Below are 17869 nucleotides of genomic sequence, written 5' to 3' on the forward strand. Positions count from 1 at the left end.
TAACATCCGATAAACCTACGGGGGTGCGAGCGGATGCATGAGGTGTTGGGACCTGCCGGGTACTCGATGCATGCTGACTTGCCCAAGAAAGATGGCGATCCGCGTCCGGTGGAGAAGATGGAGGAAGGGCCGACGGAAGCTGCGGAGGTCGGAACCGGCGCCGACAATCACGGGCGAAGTGGCCCAGTCGGCCACACTTGAAGCATGTGGCGGCCGCCCAACGGTCGGCCGCCTCTGCCCCCGCTCGCGACCATCCGGCCCTGTCGCGCTGCGTGTCCTGCCGGCGTTGCGGGGTCCAGCGAGGAGCAGCAGCCACCAAGCCATCGTCGCTTTTTGGGGCCGTTGTGTAAAACAAGCGCCTGCAGGGGCGCGCGCGTGCACGCCACCGCGTTCGTTCTTTGTGGTGGTGTACGTGGGCGTGTGGGAGATAACCCCGGGCGGTGGTGAGCCAGCCAATTAGCGATGTCCCTCAGAGAGGGCGCTGGCGCTGGGGGGGGATCACCCAATTTGCGGGGGCCCGGCGAGAGGCGGCCGACGAGGAGGAGGAGGGGGGAGTGGAGGGGGTGGACGTCAGCGCGGGTGTTCGTGCACACACATGGCAAAGATCCCCCGTTTAGTCTTAACAGACTGTTGGGGCAAGTGCTGTTAGCGAGTAGCACCTGGGTCGACTGAGCATCAATTGAGTACCCGGTGTGATGTGTAAAATTTAAACCACGAGGGAGACAAAGGCGGCCGGGCGTGGTCTTCATAGATGCTCGCTATAACAGCACTTGCCCCAAAAGTGTGTTAAAATTATACGGGGGATGTTTGTCTTTGATCAATTTTGAGTACATCATCTGCGAGTATATTTTCGGCATTGTGATACTACGATGGTACACGGCGTGTGTTTGCTATGGGATCGAACAGGAGGGGTCGCTCACGCACTTGCGCCTCCTGCTCGCTCGCGGCTTTAGCGTCTCACTGCCGAGACGCTCCCTCGCTGCCCAGAACCTAGCGTTTGTGTACCACCCTGCCGCCTGTAATAACACCTGCGGGATGAGATAGTGCTGAAGGTTGCTGGCCGCTGCTCCACTTGTTAAGGGTTAAGGTGCCTGGGCCGTCAACTCCCGAAGCTTGCCGGGCCCGCACCGTGCGCCGCAGCGCCGGGCCTGGGAGTGGAGGCTGCGGTGCTCATGGTACAAGTTAGCGGTGGTGGTGGTGCTGAGTTTGTTAAAGAAACGCCGGTCTGTCTGTCCCCTCGCCTGAATCTGCCAGTCAAACCACGGCACCTGCACGGTCTGTTCCGTGAAATTCCTGCCAGCAGCGAGCCTCCGGACACCTCAAGTGGCTTCGAAGTGCACCTAGCCTGGCACAAGCGCCGTGGTTGGGCGGCGGTAGTTGGTGGTGATAGTTGTGATCGTGTAGTTAGTTTAGTTATGGTGGTGGTTAGTGGTGGTATGAGTGTGCTAATTCGTAACGCGCAGGCCCTGGTGCCCGTGTCCCGCTCGCGTTTGCGGCGCGACGCGGAGCTGCTGCTGCGCGTGCTGCTTGTGACTGGCCGCTCGGCGCCTCCTCCACCACCTCCTCCTCCTAGTCGCCTCCTCCTCTCCGCACTCTGCGTCTCCTCGCCTCGCATCCGCAACCTCAACCTCCACTACCGCGGGGAAGACCGCGCCACTGATGTGCTGGCGTTCCCCTACGCGCAGGTGCCGCGCCGGGGAATCGTTCGTTCATGTTTGGTATTCTCGCCACATTGCCCGGGGTGGCGTCATATGTTGTGTACAATCAGGGTGTGATGTAATTCATTCATTCAAACCCCGCGTCTTGACGTTAACTTAACACTGGCTGAAAGAACGTCGCTCTCATTGGCCGTCAAAAGTGATTTCTGCTCAAATGAGTAAAGCTCATCTTCAGTAGACTCTCGATTATCCGCGTGCTGTTTCTCCGATTTGCGGATTAACCGCGCATTTGAGATTTTGACATGAATTAATAACTCATGGATTTTCCCTTAAGCCCAAATTAATAATAAAGTTATACATTGCTATTCTTGGAAATGTGTATTACAAGTCACGTGCTTAAACGAAACAAATATGAGCTCCGGTTATTACAAAATCCACGTGATCGCCTCCAGGAAAGTAGTTGCAGATCTTTACATCAGTAGGTGGAGTCTGATGTTGATTGGCGTGGCTCTGCGATCCACTTAGTGGGTGGACTCTTCTGCGGGGAAGCAGGAAAGTGTTATCACTGAGCACGCACATTGATCAGTCGATCGTTCGTTTTTGCACAGAGATCCGCAAAATTTTTTTATTTTTGAATTATCCGCGATTTTGAATTATCCGTGGCCGTCTTCCCTGTCAGCGCGGATTATCGATAGTCTACTGTATTTAACAGTCCTTCAGTGGCAGCCGTGGAATTACACGTTCACGTGGCAGGGGCGAGTCTGTAGCACAGCTGGCAGTTGACTCACCGCAAAAAGTGGAACTTATTTTTTATGACCCTCAACCCCCAGAGGGCTGATGGGCTGTCAACTTTGCAAACCATTCGGGTATGCCCGTAGGTCGTGGCTCCAGGGGTGCTGCTGGAAGCCGAGGACGGCACGGGCGACTCTCTGGGGGACGTGAACCTGGGGGATGTGTACCTGGGGGTGAGCTACATCCAGCAGAGCCTGCGTGCAGGAGAACGTTTTCATGACGCGCTCACGGTGAGCGAGGCTCCGGCCAGGCAGATTCCCCAAGCACGCCGAGCACCAGCTATGCGTGCTCACCACGTGGGCTCACGACAAGGACTCATCACACGCACTCACCATGACTCACGACGTGCACTCACAACCAGGACTCACAACGCGTGCTCACCACGAAGACTACCGTTAAGATTCATAGTTAGCTGTGGGTTAGTACGTTAAAGCCAATATTCAGCTATGGCTTCCGCCAACCAACAGAGTCAATCATATCAAGTACTGTAAGTACTTGAAGTGGTAGATGTATCCCTGAAAAGTGCCGTGTTATGCAAAAAACGCATTAAGAAAAAAAATTCCGATAAATAAAGTAACGATAAAGTTTGGCAAGATACAATACGATGTACAACGCACACCACGTATTTTCCCGGAGTTTCCTGCCAAGTTTTTGCAGTAAGGGGCAATGTTGCTGTTGTGTAATTCCAAATTTGGTAATTTGCAGTTAATTTCTCAGCATTTTGATGTTTAGCCAATACCAATGGAATGTTTGTCTTTTTAGCTATAGGGGAAAAAATGGAAAATGCATGCATAACAGGGGCAGAACATACAAACTCCACACAGAAGGCACCAGAGTCGAAAGTCAAATCCAGACGCTTCTTACTTTGAGGCGTGAGCGTCACCACTGGTGGAGGGGTAGCGCGTTCGTCACTTGTTGCAGAGTTTGTTGTTGAAGGATGGCGGTCACCCTGGTTAATACTGCAGTGTGGATTAACAAAAAAAACACCATGCACCGACCGTCTCCTGCACAGTGGAAGTCAAAGATCCCGTGATGTCATTCTAAAAACGCAGGTCATTGTCTGCCGGTGTCATCCAAAATTTGGCAAATAAGAAATAATGCATTACAAATTTCTCAAAGAAGATTAAAGAAAGTCACATCACCCCCATACTGTGAACACTTAGCAGGACGCTCCTGAAAGAGTTTGAGACTCAGTGAAGCTTTCCTGGCTTAACAATCATTACACTAATATGTAGTAATCGTTAACTATTTGCGTGTGTAACGATGATTAGTATGTGTCGTGTTCCCTCGCAGGTGACTTTATTACATGGCATGTGCCATTTACTGGGCTACACCCATGATACCATGGCCGATTGGAAGCAGGTGAGGTACTGTGCATGTACATGAGACCAGGCTGGTGCTGCGTGTGCTCGCTGAGAGAACGTTAGTGGACGTTCTGTGCTACGCTGCCACTCAAGATCACGATGGCATAATAGCCAGAGTCACCAATGCCTCCAACACTCTCTAGCCTCCACCAGATCCCTCAGGTGAGGTCTGCTCTGACAGTATCTCACCATCTAGCCGTAGACTCAAAGAGACCCACATTCTCACATTGACCCACACAGCTGGCCTGACAGTCTCCCACCAACTGCTCTGCCTGTCTCGGCAATTGGCACTCCCCCATCCTGCGTTATCGTAACTACAACACTCAACTGCCATGTTCTCTTCCCGAATTGTGCAATTCTTCTCCTGGCTTCCTAGCATCTGGCTCAGTCACCTGGGATCCAATGCATGACAACTTTTTTCCTAGCTACCGAGGGTCCAGCTCTCTGATCCCTACCATAATGCAGATAGCCTTCCTGCCTCAAATACACTCAACCTTACCTTCTGTTCCAAAGTGGTTTTATAGCTAGCGCTTGCTACTCGTGGTGGACTCATGCCCATTGGCAGGCTAGGCCCCCCGAGTCACCTTGTGCCCCTACACTGCCACTGGGGGTGCCCTTTCACTTGTTTGAGATCACATGCACAACCCTCTGAAATGCCCTGGAGTAAAGTGAGGTTGCTACATCAATAACACATCGTGGTCAGTAATTGTTTTATTCACAGTAAGTGGCTTTTCGGTGATCTTGGAAAACGTGAAAGATGTCGATTCAGTCTCCTGGAATGGCAGTTGGGTGTGCACCACAGTTATTTGATCGGCAGGTCAGGTGCGGTGGGGTTATGTGTAGTTACTCGCAGAGCCGTCCCTCGGGTACGGCGAATCGGGACGATCGCCCAATGCGCCGCACTTTGGGGGGACACCCGCTTCGATGTCACGCTGTCAGATATAATACCTCCCGTTTAGTTTTAAGGCATCCGCTGGCCCAACACAGTGGGGTTTGCCCCGGGTCCCGTATCTCCCTATAGACGGCCCTGGTTACCTCCTATCTCTTCCAAAACGCCAGAACGTCCCAGAAGAACAGAGAAATACCCTCCAAATCGGTCTCTCGTGGAGGCCCTGCCGCCAGCAGTGACTGAGCAAGCAATTCTGTATCCGTCCTATCAACCATGGGCGGCAGGACTCGGGCACCTCGTGGAGATTGCATGTGTCCTTGTTTTGCATGGTTTTCCTCCGGGTCCTCTGCTTTCCTACCATATCTACAAAAAAAAGCACAATTTAATCGGTATTTGCTAAAAAAAATCCAATGCTGAAAATGTTCCTGAAAATTATTGAATTGGAATTATATGTTGCAACATGACTCCCTACAGTGGAAACTCAGCAGGACCCCCTGAAAAAGTCTTGAGATGAGCTGTGTAATAATAAAGCGGCAAATGTTGGCCATTGTGCTTGCAGATGTACGAGAAGGAGAGCGAGGTGCTGTTGGAATACGGCCGCATCACGGGCGTCACGCTCGCGCCTCTCACAGCTGGGACGTTCTGACTCCCACCGTCGAAACCTGCTCGAGCTGCGGGTGGCACAACATTGTACAGAGATGCCTCAAGAACCTTACCACGCTCTGCTATGTCAGCCTCACCACCTCTCCACGCTCTACCATGCCAGCCTCCGGACAATGACTTTGGCAACTACCTCGTTACCCTGGAAGCCCCTCTCGAACTTTTGGGATGGTGACGTGGCTCAGAGTTAGCAAGTTTGCCGCTTATTACAGAGGCTCGTAGTTACAATCCGGCAGGCCATCATTAATACTGCGGTGTGTGTATGAACCGTAAAATACCACTCCTCATCTGCTTCAGAGTGGACGGAAAAGATACCCTGTCGTAATTTGAGACGGGGAGGCCATTGTGTGCTGGCGTTTTGGTCCAAATTCGAAAAAATAACATACACACAGCAGCAACATCGCTCCCTACTATGAAGTGACCGCAGACTGAAACAGCAGCGCCTTCCCTTGTGATAGCCTTGCGCTGTAACAATGACAGCTTGAATACCAAATTGACGGTATGAATTTTTTTAAAATCAATTGCTGAGGACTGGCACAAATATCTATAATGGCAAGTGGCCAGCAACAAGCAGCACTATTGAAGGTCTAACAATTTGCATTCACGTTTGGAAGTCAATTGTAAATACTGAATACATTATGGACGATGCTGAACACATAAAACAAAGTAATCATGATTGTTCTGGGTTATGTTTTATTATTTTGTGTCGAACTCGATCCAAATCCATTGGAGGAGAGGGTCCTCGTGTATAAATATCTGGCAGTTCACCAGGAAACCTGATTCTGCTGATGTCAAAACTGGTATAAAACCGGTCCAGAGTTTATAATTTGCACTCCTGTAGTTTTCTGTAATTGTTGTTTTACTTGTTTACCTGCCCCTACTGGACCTCTGTGAAAAGAGCGTCATAGCTCATTGGATTCGTCCTGCGGAATCAATACAGATTATGATTCGTGCTTGTGTTGAACAAATGCTGCTGAAATAATGCACTCCCTGAAGGAGGCTGTGCCGCTGATGGGATGCGTCAAAGAATGCGTTTATTTTGTATGGAGGGAAGGATGTGTGTGGAGGCAGTGAGCTGTCTGCAGTTATTTTGTAATTGTCTACAACAACGCCAATGTATGTTTCAATGTTGCATTCCTTGGAATTTAGGAGCGTATCACAAACGCCTCCTGCTGCTAATCATCATCAGCCATGATTGATCCACTGCTGGATGAAGGCCTCCCCAAGTCGCCACCCAGGTGTTGACATGGGTGTGCGCCATGGTGGCGAGATGTGAACTCCCTCGCCTGGTGTGTAGGAGGTCGTTGGTTCAATCCCGACCCTGACGCGCCAGCTGTATATATTTGGAGTTTGCATGCCTCTCCCCGTGGTCGTGTGGATTTTTCGGTCCTCCGGTTTTCCCCTCCACATTTAGAATCAACATTCGTTTTCGTATTTGGCTACTATACATTTCCAAATGATCAGCCACTTCATTGAACTATCATTTTGGCCAGGTCACTTCTGAATAAGAGCAGCGCAGTGGGCCTTAAAAATCGTCCAAAATCGCGTGACGTCATTTATGGACAGCCCCTTTGTTTAATTTGCTTATATTTTTCAGTGTTGTTTACAATTCCTATACGTCGCACTCCTTTTGTGTTTTTGTATTGTTTGTTGTTCTAACGTTCTGACCTGCCCCCATACTGGACACCTGTTACGAAAAAAAGAGCTTTAGAGCTCATCGGATTCCTCCTGCGGTCTCAATACAAATTCCGATTCTTTACGTCTCAGTCGTTCGCGGCAAGCGGGTAAATGACCGCGGACCCTCAGGGGACTTTTCCGCGGTCAAACGAATCGCTGGAGTCGATTCACCGCCCCCCACCTCTCGTGCGTGGAGCCCCGGCCAACAGCGAACAACGCGTATCGAAGTCGCCGTGTAACGGAGAGACAGCGCCGCACGTGTTGTACTGAGCAAGAGTGTGGGGTGGGGGGGAGAGAAGCAGAAAGGTGACCTGCAGTGTAAGTGTACGAGGTGAGTGAGCGAGTGTAGTGGATGGGGTGAGCCAGTGTGCGTGGGTGGGTGAGTGGTTGGGTGAGCCATTGTGTGGGTGAGTGGCTGGGTGAGCCAGTGTGTGGGTGAGTGGCTGGGTGAGCCAGTGTGTGGGTGAGTGGCTGCGTGAGCCAGTGTGTGGGTGAGTGGCTGCGTGAGCCAGTGTGTGGGTGAGTGGTAGGGTGAGCCAGTGTGTGGGTGAGTGGTAGGGTGAGCCAATGTGTGTGTGGGTGAGTGGTAGGGTGAGCCAGTGTGTGGGTGAGTGGTAGGGTGAGCCAGTGTGTGGGTGAGTGGTAGGGTGAGCCAGTGTGTGGGTGAGTGGTAGGGTGAGCCAGTGTGTGGGTGAGTGGTAGGTTGAGCCAGTGTGTGGGTGAGTGGTAGGGTGAGCCAGTGTGTGGGTGAGTGGTAGGGTGAGCCAGTGTGTGGGTGAGTGGTAGGGTGAGCCAGTGTGTGGGTGAGTGGCTGGGTGAGCCAGTGTGTGGGTGAGTGGCTGGGTGAGCCAGTGTGTGGGTGAGTGGTAGGGTGAGCCAGTGTGTGGGTGAGTGGTAGGGTGAGCCAATGTGTGTGTGGGTGAGTGGTAGGGTGAGCCAGTGTGTGTGGGTGAGTGGTAGGGTGAGCCAGTGTGTGGGTGAGTGGTTGGGTGAGCCAGTGTGTGGGTGAGTGGTAGGGTGAGCCAGTGTGTGGGTGAGTGGTAGGGTGAGCCAGTGTGTGGGTGAGTGGTAGGGTGAGCCAGTGTGTGGGTGAGTGGTAGGGTGAGCCAGTGTGTGGGTGAGTGGTAGGGTGAGCCAGTGTGTGTGGGTGAGTGGTTTGGTGAGCCAGTATGTGGGTGAGTGGTAGGGTGAGGCAGTGTGTGGGTGAGTGGTAGGGTGAGGCAGTGTGTGGGTGAGTGGTATGGTGAGCCAGTGTGTGGGTGAGTGGTATGGTGAGCCAGTGTGTGGGTGAGTGGTAGGGTGAGCCAGTGTGTGGGTGAGTGGTTTGGTGAGCCAGTGGGTGGGTCGGTGAGTGGGTGTGGTGTTGTGACCTTCAGTGTGGTGCTTGAATAATTTGGTGAGTGAGCCGAGGCTGCGGTGGCCGGCCATGCGGGATACGTGACCCAGCCACAGCATGCTGCCTAAGCAGCTTCCGTTTGACCGGATCTAGGGGGGCTAAACGGGCTAGAGAAGAGATGGAGTGATGTGGTACAGGAGGATATGGAGCTGAGTGGACTTGTCGATGACTGGTACCAGCGGTGTCAAGATCGGCCTTTGGAGGTGGAGGCTCGTGAAGGACGCTGCTACTGGGCAAGTTGGAGGCAGTCGCCCTCCAACAACAACGGAGGGCGGAGGAGCGACGCTCACAACGAGCGGAGCGCGTGGCAGCTAAAAAGCAGAAAGTTGGCACAGTAGGGGGCACGCGTGGTGCATCTGCCATTCATCAGTCAATCAACCCATGGCACCTGGCTCTGTTTCGTGACCTTCCTCAAAGTGCACCTAGCTTGGCACAAGCGCCGTTGTGGCGTTCACCGAGTGTGTTGTGACCTGCAGGGGTGAGTGGGAGAAATGCGTGGGAGAGTGCTGTTGTGACTTGCGAGTCCGTCTGGTGAACGCGAGTCCTCCAACCTCTTTGGCCACACTAAATCAGGGCAGTCGACCGAAACGTTGGCGGCTAGGCGAAACGTCGTATGCTAGTATTTAATTTATTATTTTATCTTTATACGTGACTTTACCGAAAGAACCAAAGAGTAATTCCTGCAGTCACGAAAGCTCCAAATTAAGATCGCTATTTTGATGTTTACATCCGAGAGAATCGATTCCAAAAACGCGCAACCACCGATTCGGAGACTCGGGAGAATCGATACGCGGAAACGCGAGAAGGTCAATAATCGCCGGTGTGAATGGGCGCGGACCCTGAGCGTGAGACTCAAGAGTGAGAGACTCAGGGATGTTGTGAGTGGGATGTTGTGAGTGAGATGTTTAGTTCAGGGTTTGGTTCTCGAACGCGTTGGTGAGATGAGCCGAGCACGAGTCCATGCCACCAATTCGCCTCCTCTCGCCGTTTTGCCTTTCAGAGAATGTGCGATGGAGCAATCCCTGGCACTCGCATCAGGTTTGGTGAACACCTCGCAGTATTTACACATTTGAGTTGATCGTTGTGTTTATTTTTACTGTTATCCCATTTTACCCAAGAAAGCCTCTCAGTCAGTGTTTTTCATTAGGGTCCTGCCAGGTTTTCGCGGAAGTAGGTGATGTTACTGCTGCTGCTGTGTAATCTTAATTAAGTAATGTGCAGCGTAATTTATTCAGCATTTGGATTTCTTTGGCCAATACCAGTTAGTCTTTGTTTTTGCTTTTGGAGGACACCCATGCAGAACAGGGGTAAAACATACAGACTCTAATTAGGTAGCAACCCTAATTGAAATATAAGTTCAAATGCCAGACTCAAGAACATCCTATGTGGGCAGAACAATGGCGTGTGACCTGCATTTGCAATTAATAGCTAGCGAAATTATTATCACTGCGTTGTTTGCCCAGGAATAAAGCCTGACTGAATCTCAAGAATCGTTTTAGGAGGGTCCTGCCAAGTGCTGCTGCTGTGTAATCCCGATTGAGTAATTTGCAGTGCAATTTTAAGTATTGGGTTATTTGGTTAATTATAGTTACATAGTGTGGTTTTTTTTTGCTATGGTAGGGAACCAGAGAATCCGGAGGAAACCCACTCAGAACAGGGGGGAGAACATACATATTCCACGCATACAGGCTCCCAAGTCGGGAATCGAACCCAGGTACTTCTTCCTGCGATGCGTGACGCGCCACCCAGAGCCGTCGATAGGGTACAGTGAATCAGGGTGACTTCCCCGGGCCCCGCGCTTTGGGGGCCCCCGCGCTTTGGGGGCCCCCGCGCTTTGACGTCACACTGCCAGATGTAATTCTTCCCGTTTAGTTTGAAGGCATCCGGGGGGCCCACACAGTGGGGTTTGCCACGGGCCCCGCACCCCACACCCCCCCTATAGACGGCCCTGGTTACCTCCCATCTCTTCCAAAATGCCTGAACGGCCCGGAAAAGCAGAGCAATACCCTCCAGAGCGGTCTCTCATGGAGTCCCTGGCGCCAGCAGTGACCATTAGCAAGCCGTTCCGTATCCGATCTATCAATGTGGGCGGCAGGGCGGCGGCGGTGGCGGAGTGGTAATGCTCGTGCCTCACAGCAAGAAGGTTTGAGTCCTGACTCGGGCGCCTCGTGGAGATTGCATGTGTCCTTGTGTTGCATGGCTTTTCTCCGGGTCCGCCACTTTCCTCCCATATCTACCACCCTGCCGCCCTTTGCGTTCCTCCTACCCCTTCCCGTCAGAGCATGCCGCTCGGTGAGCCACATGTGTAGAAGCATCAGAATCATGTGACCCGATGTTAATTCAGAGGGAATGAGAACCCTGGTGGTGATGCGGCTCAAGTGGCCTGCTTGTTGCAGGGAAGAAGTTCATGGATCTAACCCAGCAGACCGCCCAGACTATCACTGCGGTGTGTGTGGTGTTAACCGTAAACTACTACGCGCTGTTAATCGTAAACTACTACGCGCTGTCTCCTTCTCAGTGAACGTTGACATTCAAATCAAGTAAGGCCATCGTGTGCCAGCGTCGTGGTCAAAACTTGCCAAATTTGCTAATTCCTGTTCGTGGGATGTTGATTAACTGTGAATAACCCAAATAATAATAGATATCCATTGTAATTTATATAACAACATTAAACCCCCCTCTGGGCTTCGCATTTGATCGGCTCACAGTGAAGTTATCACATTTATCTCTATTTTTAAGACCGAAACAGGAGGATTTATCCACAATTCTGGCTATCACCTGATGAGCATTGTTGTAATTACCGGCGAAACGTCATACTCGAATTGTAAATGTTGTAGGTTTAATCTCTCCAACACACCAGTGTGCTGAACTAATAACTACTTGGCATGTTTTGTTTACGTGCCAAATTTTACTAATTGGCTGTCGGGTGGTGGCGGGTTTAATGACACATTTATATTCACGCGATCTAACTGAAAAAAAAACCTCATGGATAACACACGGTAGTAATCATCACTTCCTTCTGTGAAACTACTACATACGTCGTGAAACGGAGCGCCTTTTGTCGTGATAGCCTCGTGCTCTAGGAATGGCGCCAGCCGTCGACTGTAGTAGGTTGTCAGAACCATGATTGTTGACGGTGATGAGTGGTCTTCACTTGCAGGCACGGAGCGGGAAGCGCGTGGGGCGGACTCATGTTTACCTGGAGCAGTGAGCGTCAAGCAGGAGTGCGAAGAGACGCCGAGCATTGGGACGTGGATGGGGAAAGGTGAGGAGGCGGGTGAGTCATGGCATTGTGGTGACAAAGGCATGGAAGGGGGCTCGCTCATTGTGGGGAGCGGTGGCGCAGTGGTAAGCGCTGCGTTCTGAACCTAACGACCCAAATTTGATTCCCCCTCACGGTCACCAACACCAGTGACGACTATCTGAACCAGTCCTGGGCCTCGCATAGGTTGACTCAGCCACAAATGAGTACCTGGTACGATGAGTAAACATCACCACTGGGGAGAAAAAGGCGGCTGGGCGTGGTGCTGACGACAAACCCCCTCGTGTACTATGCCGGCCTTCATGGGTGCTCGAAAACAGCACTTGCCAAAAAAGTCTGCTTAGGCTATATGGGGGATCTTTGTCTTTGGAGCCAGTTGAGCCTATCATAGGTCGATTCAGCCTTAAATTAGTATCTGGTTTGGTGTGGTGTGTACACATCCACATTTGGGGGACAAAGGCCTCAATAGGGGTGCCGCGGTGGCGAGATGTTAACTATCTACAGGTCATGAGTTTGATCTGACCATGACGTCTGTATATTTGAAAATTGCATGTTCTCCCCGTGGTTGCATATTTAGAAACATGCGTTTTAGGGTAGGTAGTTGGCTGCTATATATTTTCATTTAATGATAAGCCACTTCCTTGAGCTATCATTTGTGGCCAGGTCGCTTCTGAACAAGAGCTATATAACTGAGTAGGTCTTACCTGGTAAAATAAAACCTAGTTTTAATAGTTTAGGTGCTCATTCACAGCACTTTCCCTAATGGTCTGTTGAAGGCTATACGGTGGATCTTTGTCTTTGTGATGTCAGGTAAGGCAGGGGACCTCTAGAACATCGTTGTGTTTTGTGTGAAGCCTTGAATTTTTCATTTTTATTTGCAGAATATATGGTGTCTGTATCAGAAAAAAGTTGGTTCTTACATTCAAATTAATGATGAATAATATCGAGTCATGTTTGATCTAGAGTCGTGTTTGACACACAGTTGAGAATTCAAGATGCGATTGACAGATAGCCAAATAGGCGAATAGCAAATTCATGAATAACGAGGGAATACAAATTTTAGCACGGTTGGCTACGTATGATGCGAAAGAAGTTCAACATATAATGCCAGTAACATTGTGTGTTTTTGTTTCAGTTATGGGAGTAAACCGGAGGTCCCGGAGGAAACCCATGCAGAACAGGGGGAGAACTTACAGACTTCTCACAGAACGGCGCCCAAGTCGGGAATCGAACTCGGGGGATTCTTGCTGTGAGACACAACAAGCGCTGCCCCACCACCCTGCCGCTCCATGTGTTGGTGAGTTTCAAGTCAAGACACGCGATTTGATGCACAGTAATTCCTCGTTTAATGCAGTAATAGATGTGTTCCATGAAAAGTGCCGCGTTAAGCGAAAACAGTTTCCCCATAAAAAATGTGACGATAAAGTTCGACAAGATATGATGTACTACACGCATGCGGTGAGATGGTGCGAAAAATACTGGGGTATACTCTTTGGGTCTTTCGGTAAAGTCACATAGATAGAAAAATAAATAAAAATCACGACGTTTCGATCGCAACACGAGCAATCGTCTTCAGGTGAAAAAATACAGCAGGCGGACTGCTGAGGCAGGAAGAAATATATATAACTGGGGTATGTCGATGCGTTAATGTATAATTTCACATACTGTATCATGGTACCGCTCAGCCGCACTGCTCAAGAAAGTTCATCGTAAACCGCTCAGAAACCGCGGAATAACAGCGCGCATTGTGCATTATAACAGGTCGCCTTCCGCTTTATAACGGGGTGCGCGTTCCACGTTATAACTGGCGCGTTCCACGTTATGACGGGGAGTCTTCCACGTTCTAATGGAGTGCGTGTTCCGCGTTTTAATGGTGCGTGTTCTGCGTTGTGTGAAAAGTGTTCCCTGATGGAAGAACCGCGTTATAGCGACAATGCGTTGTGTAAACCCCACGAGCTAAGAGAGGACTTGGCGTAATCGCGTGAGCACTCCAGCTCTCTCCGTGTCTCTCAGGGACGCTTTCCTATGTAACGAGCGTCAATCACAATAAAGAATATTAACGAGATATGCACAGCATTGGCTAAATCCAGCTCCGCAAGCAAATGTGATTTGTAACTTTGAACATGACCCGTGTATCAATAGTTACATTTTGAGGGACTGTGTGTTGTCTTGATGTGGTCTAGGACTGTTGTTGTTTTGCTGCCTTGCCCAAGTTTACATTTTGTGTTGATGAATCGGAAGGAATGCATGTGCTTGTGCAATTTGTAAAAATATAGACAGTCCTCGCGATACGAACATCCGTCTTACAAACATTGGCACTTACAAACGAACCGCCATACGATGTTATGATTTTTAACCATCCGACTTGCGAATGTTCGGTTATACTTTGAACTGATCCGTAAAACTATTTTTTTCGGTGGAGTGATCCTCCAGGACTCAAGGTAAGTGAAAATAAAACAGATATATAATTTTTTATGTTACTGCATTTTATTTTATTTACAATATTTAAAAACCCTTGAATATCGGTGGAGTTACGTTCTTGTAAAGTGCCGTAAACGCCCAAACCGCTTTATTCAATACTTAAGCCTTACCTAAATAATAGGGTTAGGTACACGGCAACCAAAAATAGACATCACAATTGATATAAGTACTGTAATGCAAATGAAATAAAAACGATATAATTGTAATAAACATGTAATAGTATAAATACTAAATATATGCTGTACTTGCCGATGATGATCCAACATGGGTGTGTGTGTTTGTCCGTGAGTGGGGAACGGTAGCGAAGCAGTTAGCGCGAACCCGGCGATCCGAGTTTGATTCCAGCTTAAGCCCAACACCAGTGATGATTATCTGAATCGGGGAGGCCCAGGACCCATTATTATCTGAATCGGTCCTGGACTTCCGCTAGGTCGACTCGGCTTCAAATGGTTACCTGGTGCAATGTGTAAACATCGCCAATGAGGAGACAAAGGCGGCCGGGCGTGGTGCTGGCTACCCACCCGCTTGTGCCATGCCGGCCTTCATAGGTGCTCACTAACAGCACTTGTCCCAACAGTTTGTTAATAGGTTATACAGGGGCTGTTTGCCTCTGTCCGCGAGAGCTTGCACGGCAAAGGTTGAGGTGTCACTGAGTGCCTCGCGTCCCTCGCCTGCCCTACACCACAGTATCAGTCACACAACACCATCACTCGAGAAGCGTCTCGAGTAATACTTCCGTGTACAGTATATCCGCGAAAGGCTAAAACGAACCACCGAAATAGCTAAATTTGGTTTCCATAGAGGTTGCCCGCGATAGGTTGAAATTGTAAACGATAAGCCCACGATATTAAGTATTGTATATAAATGTACAAAATACATTTTTATTTATGAGTTTTACAATGCTTCCCTTTCCTATTTAACCATAACACATTTTATAACACTGACCTTGTATACAATTCAATATTTAGTTCAAAGATACAAAAACATCGACTTATGAATGGGTTCCAGGAACGTAACCCATCCATAAGTCGATGACTGCCTGTATAATGGATTTTTATTTAGTTATAATAACTTCTTTACGTTTTCTCTACTTTGTGCTCATATCGATTTTCGTATTTGTTGTTGTAACTCAATTGACACCCCAGCTCCTACTGGACGGCTGGAATAGAGCTTCATATCTCGTTGGATTTTCTGAATAAAGATTCTGATCCTGATTCTTCCCCGCAGCAGAGACGGCGGACGGCACCGGACAACGGCAGAAGCCATTCCAGTGCTTCCTGTGCCCCTACAACACCGACCACCGGAGCAACCTGCAGCGCCACCTGAAGACGCACACGGGCGAGCGGCCATACGTCTGCCGCGAGTGCGGCAAGGCCTTCACACAGTCGAGCAACCTGCGCAAGCACCGGCGCACGCACTCGGGAGAGAGGCCCTATGCGTGCATCGAGTGCGGGAAGGCCTTTGCGTACCGGCACACGCTGCGGGGCCACGCGCGCACCCACTCAGGCGAGCGGCCGCACGCCTGCAGCGAGTGCGGAAAGACATTCGCCGACGTCACGAACCTCAAGAGGCACGAGCGGACTCACACGACAGGGGCAGCGAGTGCTGAGGCGCCGCGCGGTCGCGACCGAGGGCTTCTCGAGCCATGCCGGTGGACGAAGCGACGAGAAGTCATGGCAGAGACCACCCGGACGGCGGAGGAGAAGCCGCACGCTTGCTTTTCCTGCGGCGAAGGGTTCTGCCGCCCAGCCGAGTTTACGCGACATGCCGAGCGTCGCCTACCGGAGGGGCCCGGCGAGGAGGGCTGTGCCGCGGACGCCTCGGACAACGACGTTGACGGCTCGACGGGCGAGGTCGGGGCCTCGGCGGGCCCGTCTGTTGCTCCGCGGGCTGGGGCCAAGCCGCATGTTTGCTGTGAGTGCACCAAGTCGTTCGCCGACGCGTTGGGCCTGCGCCGGCACGGGCGGACGCACGCAGGCCACAGGCTGCACGTTTGCGCAGCCTGCGGGAAGTCGTTCTCCCAGTCGGGCAACTTGCGGGCGCATGAGCGCACGCACACCGGTGGCAGACCGCACGCGTGCCGGGAGTGCGGCCGTGCGTTCTCCTACATGCACGCGCTGCGGCGTCACGCGCGCTCAGCGCACGCCACCGAGCGACCGCACCGTTGCACCGAGTGTGGAAAGGCCTTCTCTGACTTCTCCTACCTCAAGACACACCGGCGCTACCATGCTGGCGAGAAGCCGCACCGCTGCACACTGTGCGGCAAGTCCTTCGTGCAGCTGGGCGATCTGCGCAGGCATGAGAAGATCCATGCGAGGACGGAGACGTGCAAGTGACAGGGGCGCTGTAAGATGATACAATCAGATACCCCACGAAATAACCCATCAGCCCATACATGGAAGAAAGTAGGTGTGGTGTTGCCCATAAGGGTGTCTTCCAATATATGAGAGAAAGTAGGCGTGGCGTTGCCTGTTGGGATATGTATCTGCCATATATGGGAGAAAGTAGATGTGGCATTGCCTGTTGGGACATATCTGTCCATCATGGGAGAAAGTAGGTGTGGCGTTGCTTGTAGGGGTGTCTCTTCACATATTTGGGAGACGGTCGGCATGGTATTGCCCGTAGGGTCGTGTTTCCCCTCATATATGGGAGAAAGTAGTCATGGCGTTGCCTGTTGGGACCTGCCTCTGTCCATATATGGGAGAAAGTAGGCGTGGTGTTCCCCGTAAGGGCATGTCTATTACCACATATGGGAGAAAGTAGGAGTGACGTTGCCCGTAGGGACGTGTCTTTTCCCATATATGGACTTGTGGAATCTGAATCAAGGTGTCTTTTGTATTTATTCTGTTTACAGTAGATCCAAGAGCCATGTGAGAGTATCAATTCATCCAGGGTTAATCACTGTCGATTAATTGGCATGTGATTTATGGATCGAGTATTCCCATGAGTTAGTATGTGAAAGGCCCCCTTTTTTTGATTGGTTAATATCTGCACGATGAGTGATTGGTTCGCAGTCAGTTTTTATTGGATTGTGGCGGAGGCTGGGTGTCCATGCGTGGGATGAGAGCGAGCACGTTATGAGTGTGCGCATGGATTTTTGCAAAGTGTGTCTGATTGAGTTTATTCCTTTTGTAACAAGTAAAGGTTTTAAATGTAGCTTTGTTGTGGAATCGTATCTCGTGACACTTTATTATTTTAATATTAGAATCCGAATATGTATCCTGGAAAATGAATCAGATGAGCTATGAAGCTCTTTTTCAAAGATACCCAGTAGGGGCTGGCAGGTCAGCGAGTTACAACATTAATTAATTCATCATGCATAGTCAGCGAAGGACCGTTGCGCCAAACATGTGACCTCTTGTGACAGTATTCACATAAACTGCTTTGGCTGCCATAAACCGGTGTCTCAATTAATTTGTTTAATCCATGGATCACGGGAAGCGACCACGGGGGTGGTGCCATTCCTTTGAGAGTCGCAGTCTACTTCGAAAGTCAACCGCCAACTTAAGTGCATGATTTGCTGAAGTTTGCACATCCAGATGGGCAACGTGTTCAAAAAGTGACAGCCGTGTCACTATATGCATGTGGAAGGACTGCAGCCAATCCAAATCAGCTTGAATTTCCAGGCCTCCGCACGATACAACGAAACTGATTAAACAGCACTGCCCAGATTTAAACATTTCTGGGACC

The 17869-nt window shown here is 50.4% G+C and overlaps 2 protein-coding genes across 9 annotated transcripts; both read left to right on the forward strand.

The window, feature by feature from the left end:
- Nucleotides 1-580: 580 nt before the first annotated feature.
- YBEY (ybeY metalloendoribonuclease) lies at nucleotides 581-6014 on the forward strand. Of its 3 annotated transcripts, none has more exons than XM_078865958.1 (4): nucleotides 581-1685; nucleotides 2537-2680; nucleotides 3722-3812; nucleotides 5263-6014. In XM_078865958.1, the coding sequence occupies exons 1-3, from the start codon at nucleotides 1173-1175 to the stop codon at nucleotides 3788-3790; spliced, it is 726 nt and encodes a 241-aa protein (XP_078722084.1). In that variant the 5' UTR covers nucleotides 581-1172; the 3' UTR covers nucleotides 3791-3812; nucleotides 5263-6014. The 3 variants fall into 3 exon arrangements, with proteins under 3 accessions (XP_078722084.1, XP_078722074.1, XP_078722092.1); XM_078865948.1 differs by having other exon boundaries at nucleotides 3744-3812; XM_078865966.1 differs by lacking the exon at nucleotides 5263-6014 and having other exon boundaries at nucleotides 3722-3874.
- A 1194-nt stretch (nucleotides 6015-7208) lies between these two features.
- LOC144938183 (uncharacterized) lies at nucleotides 7209-17577 on the forward strand. Of its 6 annotated transcripts, none has more exons than XM_078866009.1 (5): nucleotides 7209-7371; nucleotides 9437-9479; nucleotides 11597-11713; nucleotides 12834-12995; nucleotides 15407-17577. In XM_078866009.1, exons 2-5 carry the CDS (start codon nucleotides 9440-9442, stop codon nucleotides 16513-16515), a joined length of 1428 nt encoding a protein of 475 aa, XP_078722135.1. In that variant the 5' UTR covers nucleotides 7209-7371; nucleotides 9437-9439; the 3' UTR covers nucleotides 16516-17577. The 6 variants fall into 6 exon arrangements, with proteins under 6 accessions (XP_078722135.1, XP_078722144.1, XP_078722121.1 ...); XM_078866018.1 differs by having other exon boundaries at nucleotides 9437-9474; XM_078865995.1 differs by lacking the exon at nucleotides 7209-7371 and adding an exon at nucleotides 8632-9294 and having other exon boundaries at nucleotides 9437-9474.
- The last annotated feature ends 292 nt before the right edge of the window (nucleotides 17578-17869 follow it).

The sequence above is a fragment of the Lampetra fluviatilis genome, chromosome 2 (genome assembly GCF_964198595.1).
Source record: "Lampetra fluviatilis chromosome 2, kcLamFluv1.1, whole genome shotgun sequence".
In the NCBI taxonomy this organism is placed as follows: domain Eukaryota; kingdom Metazoa; phylum Chordata; class Hyperoartia; order Petromyzontiformes; family Petromyzontidae; genus Lampetra; species Lampetra fluviatilis.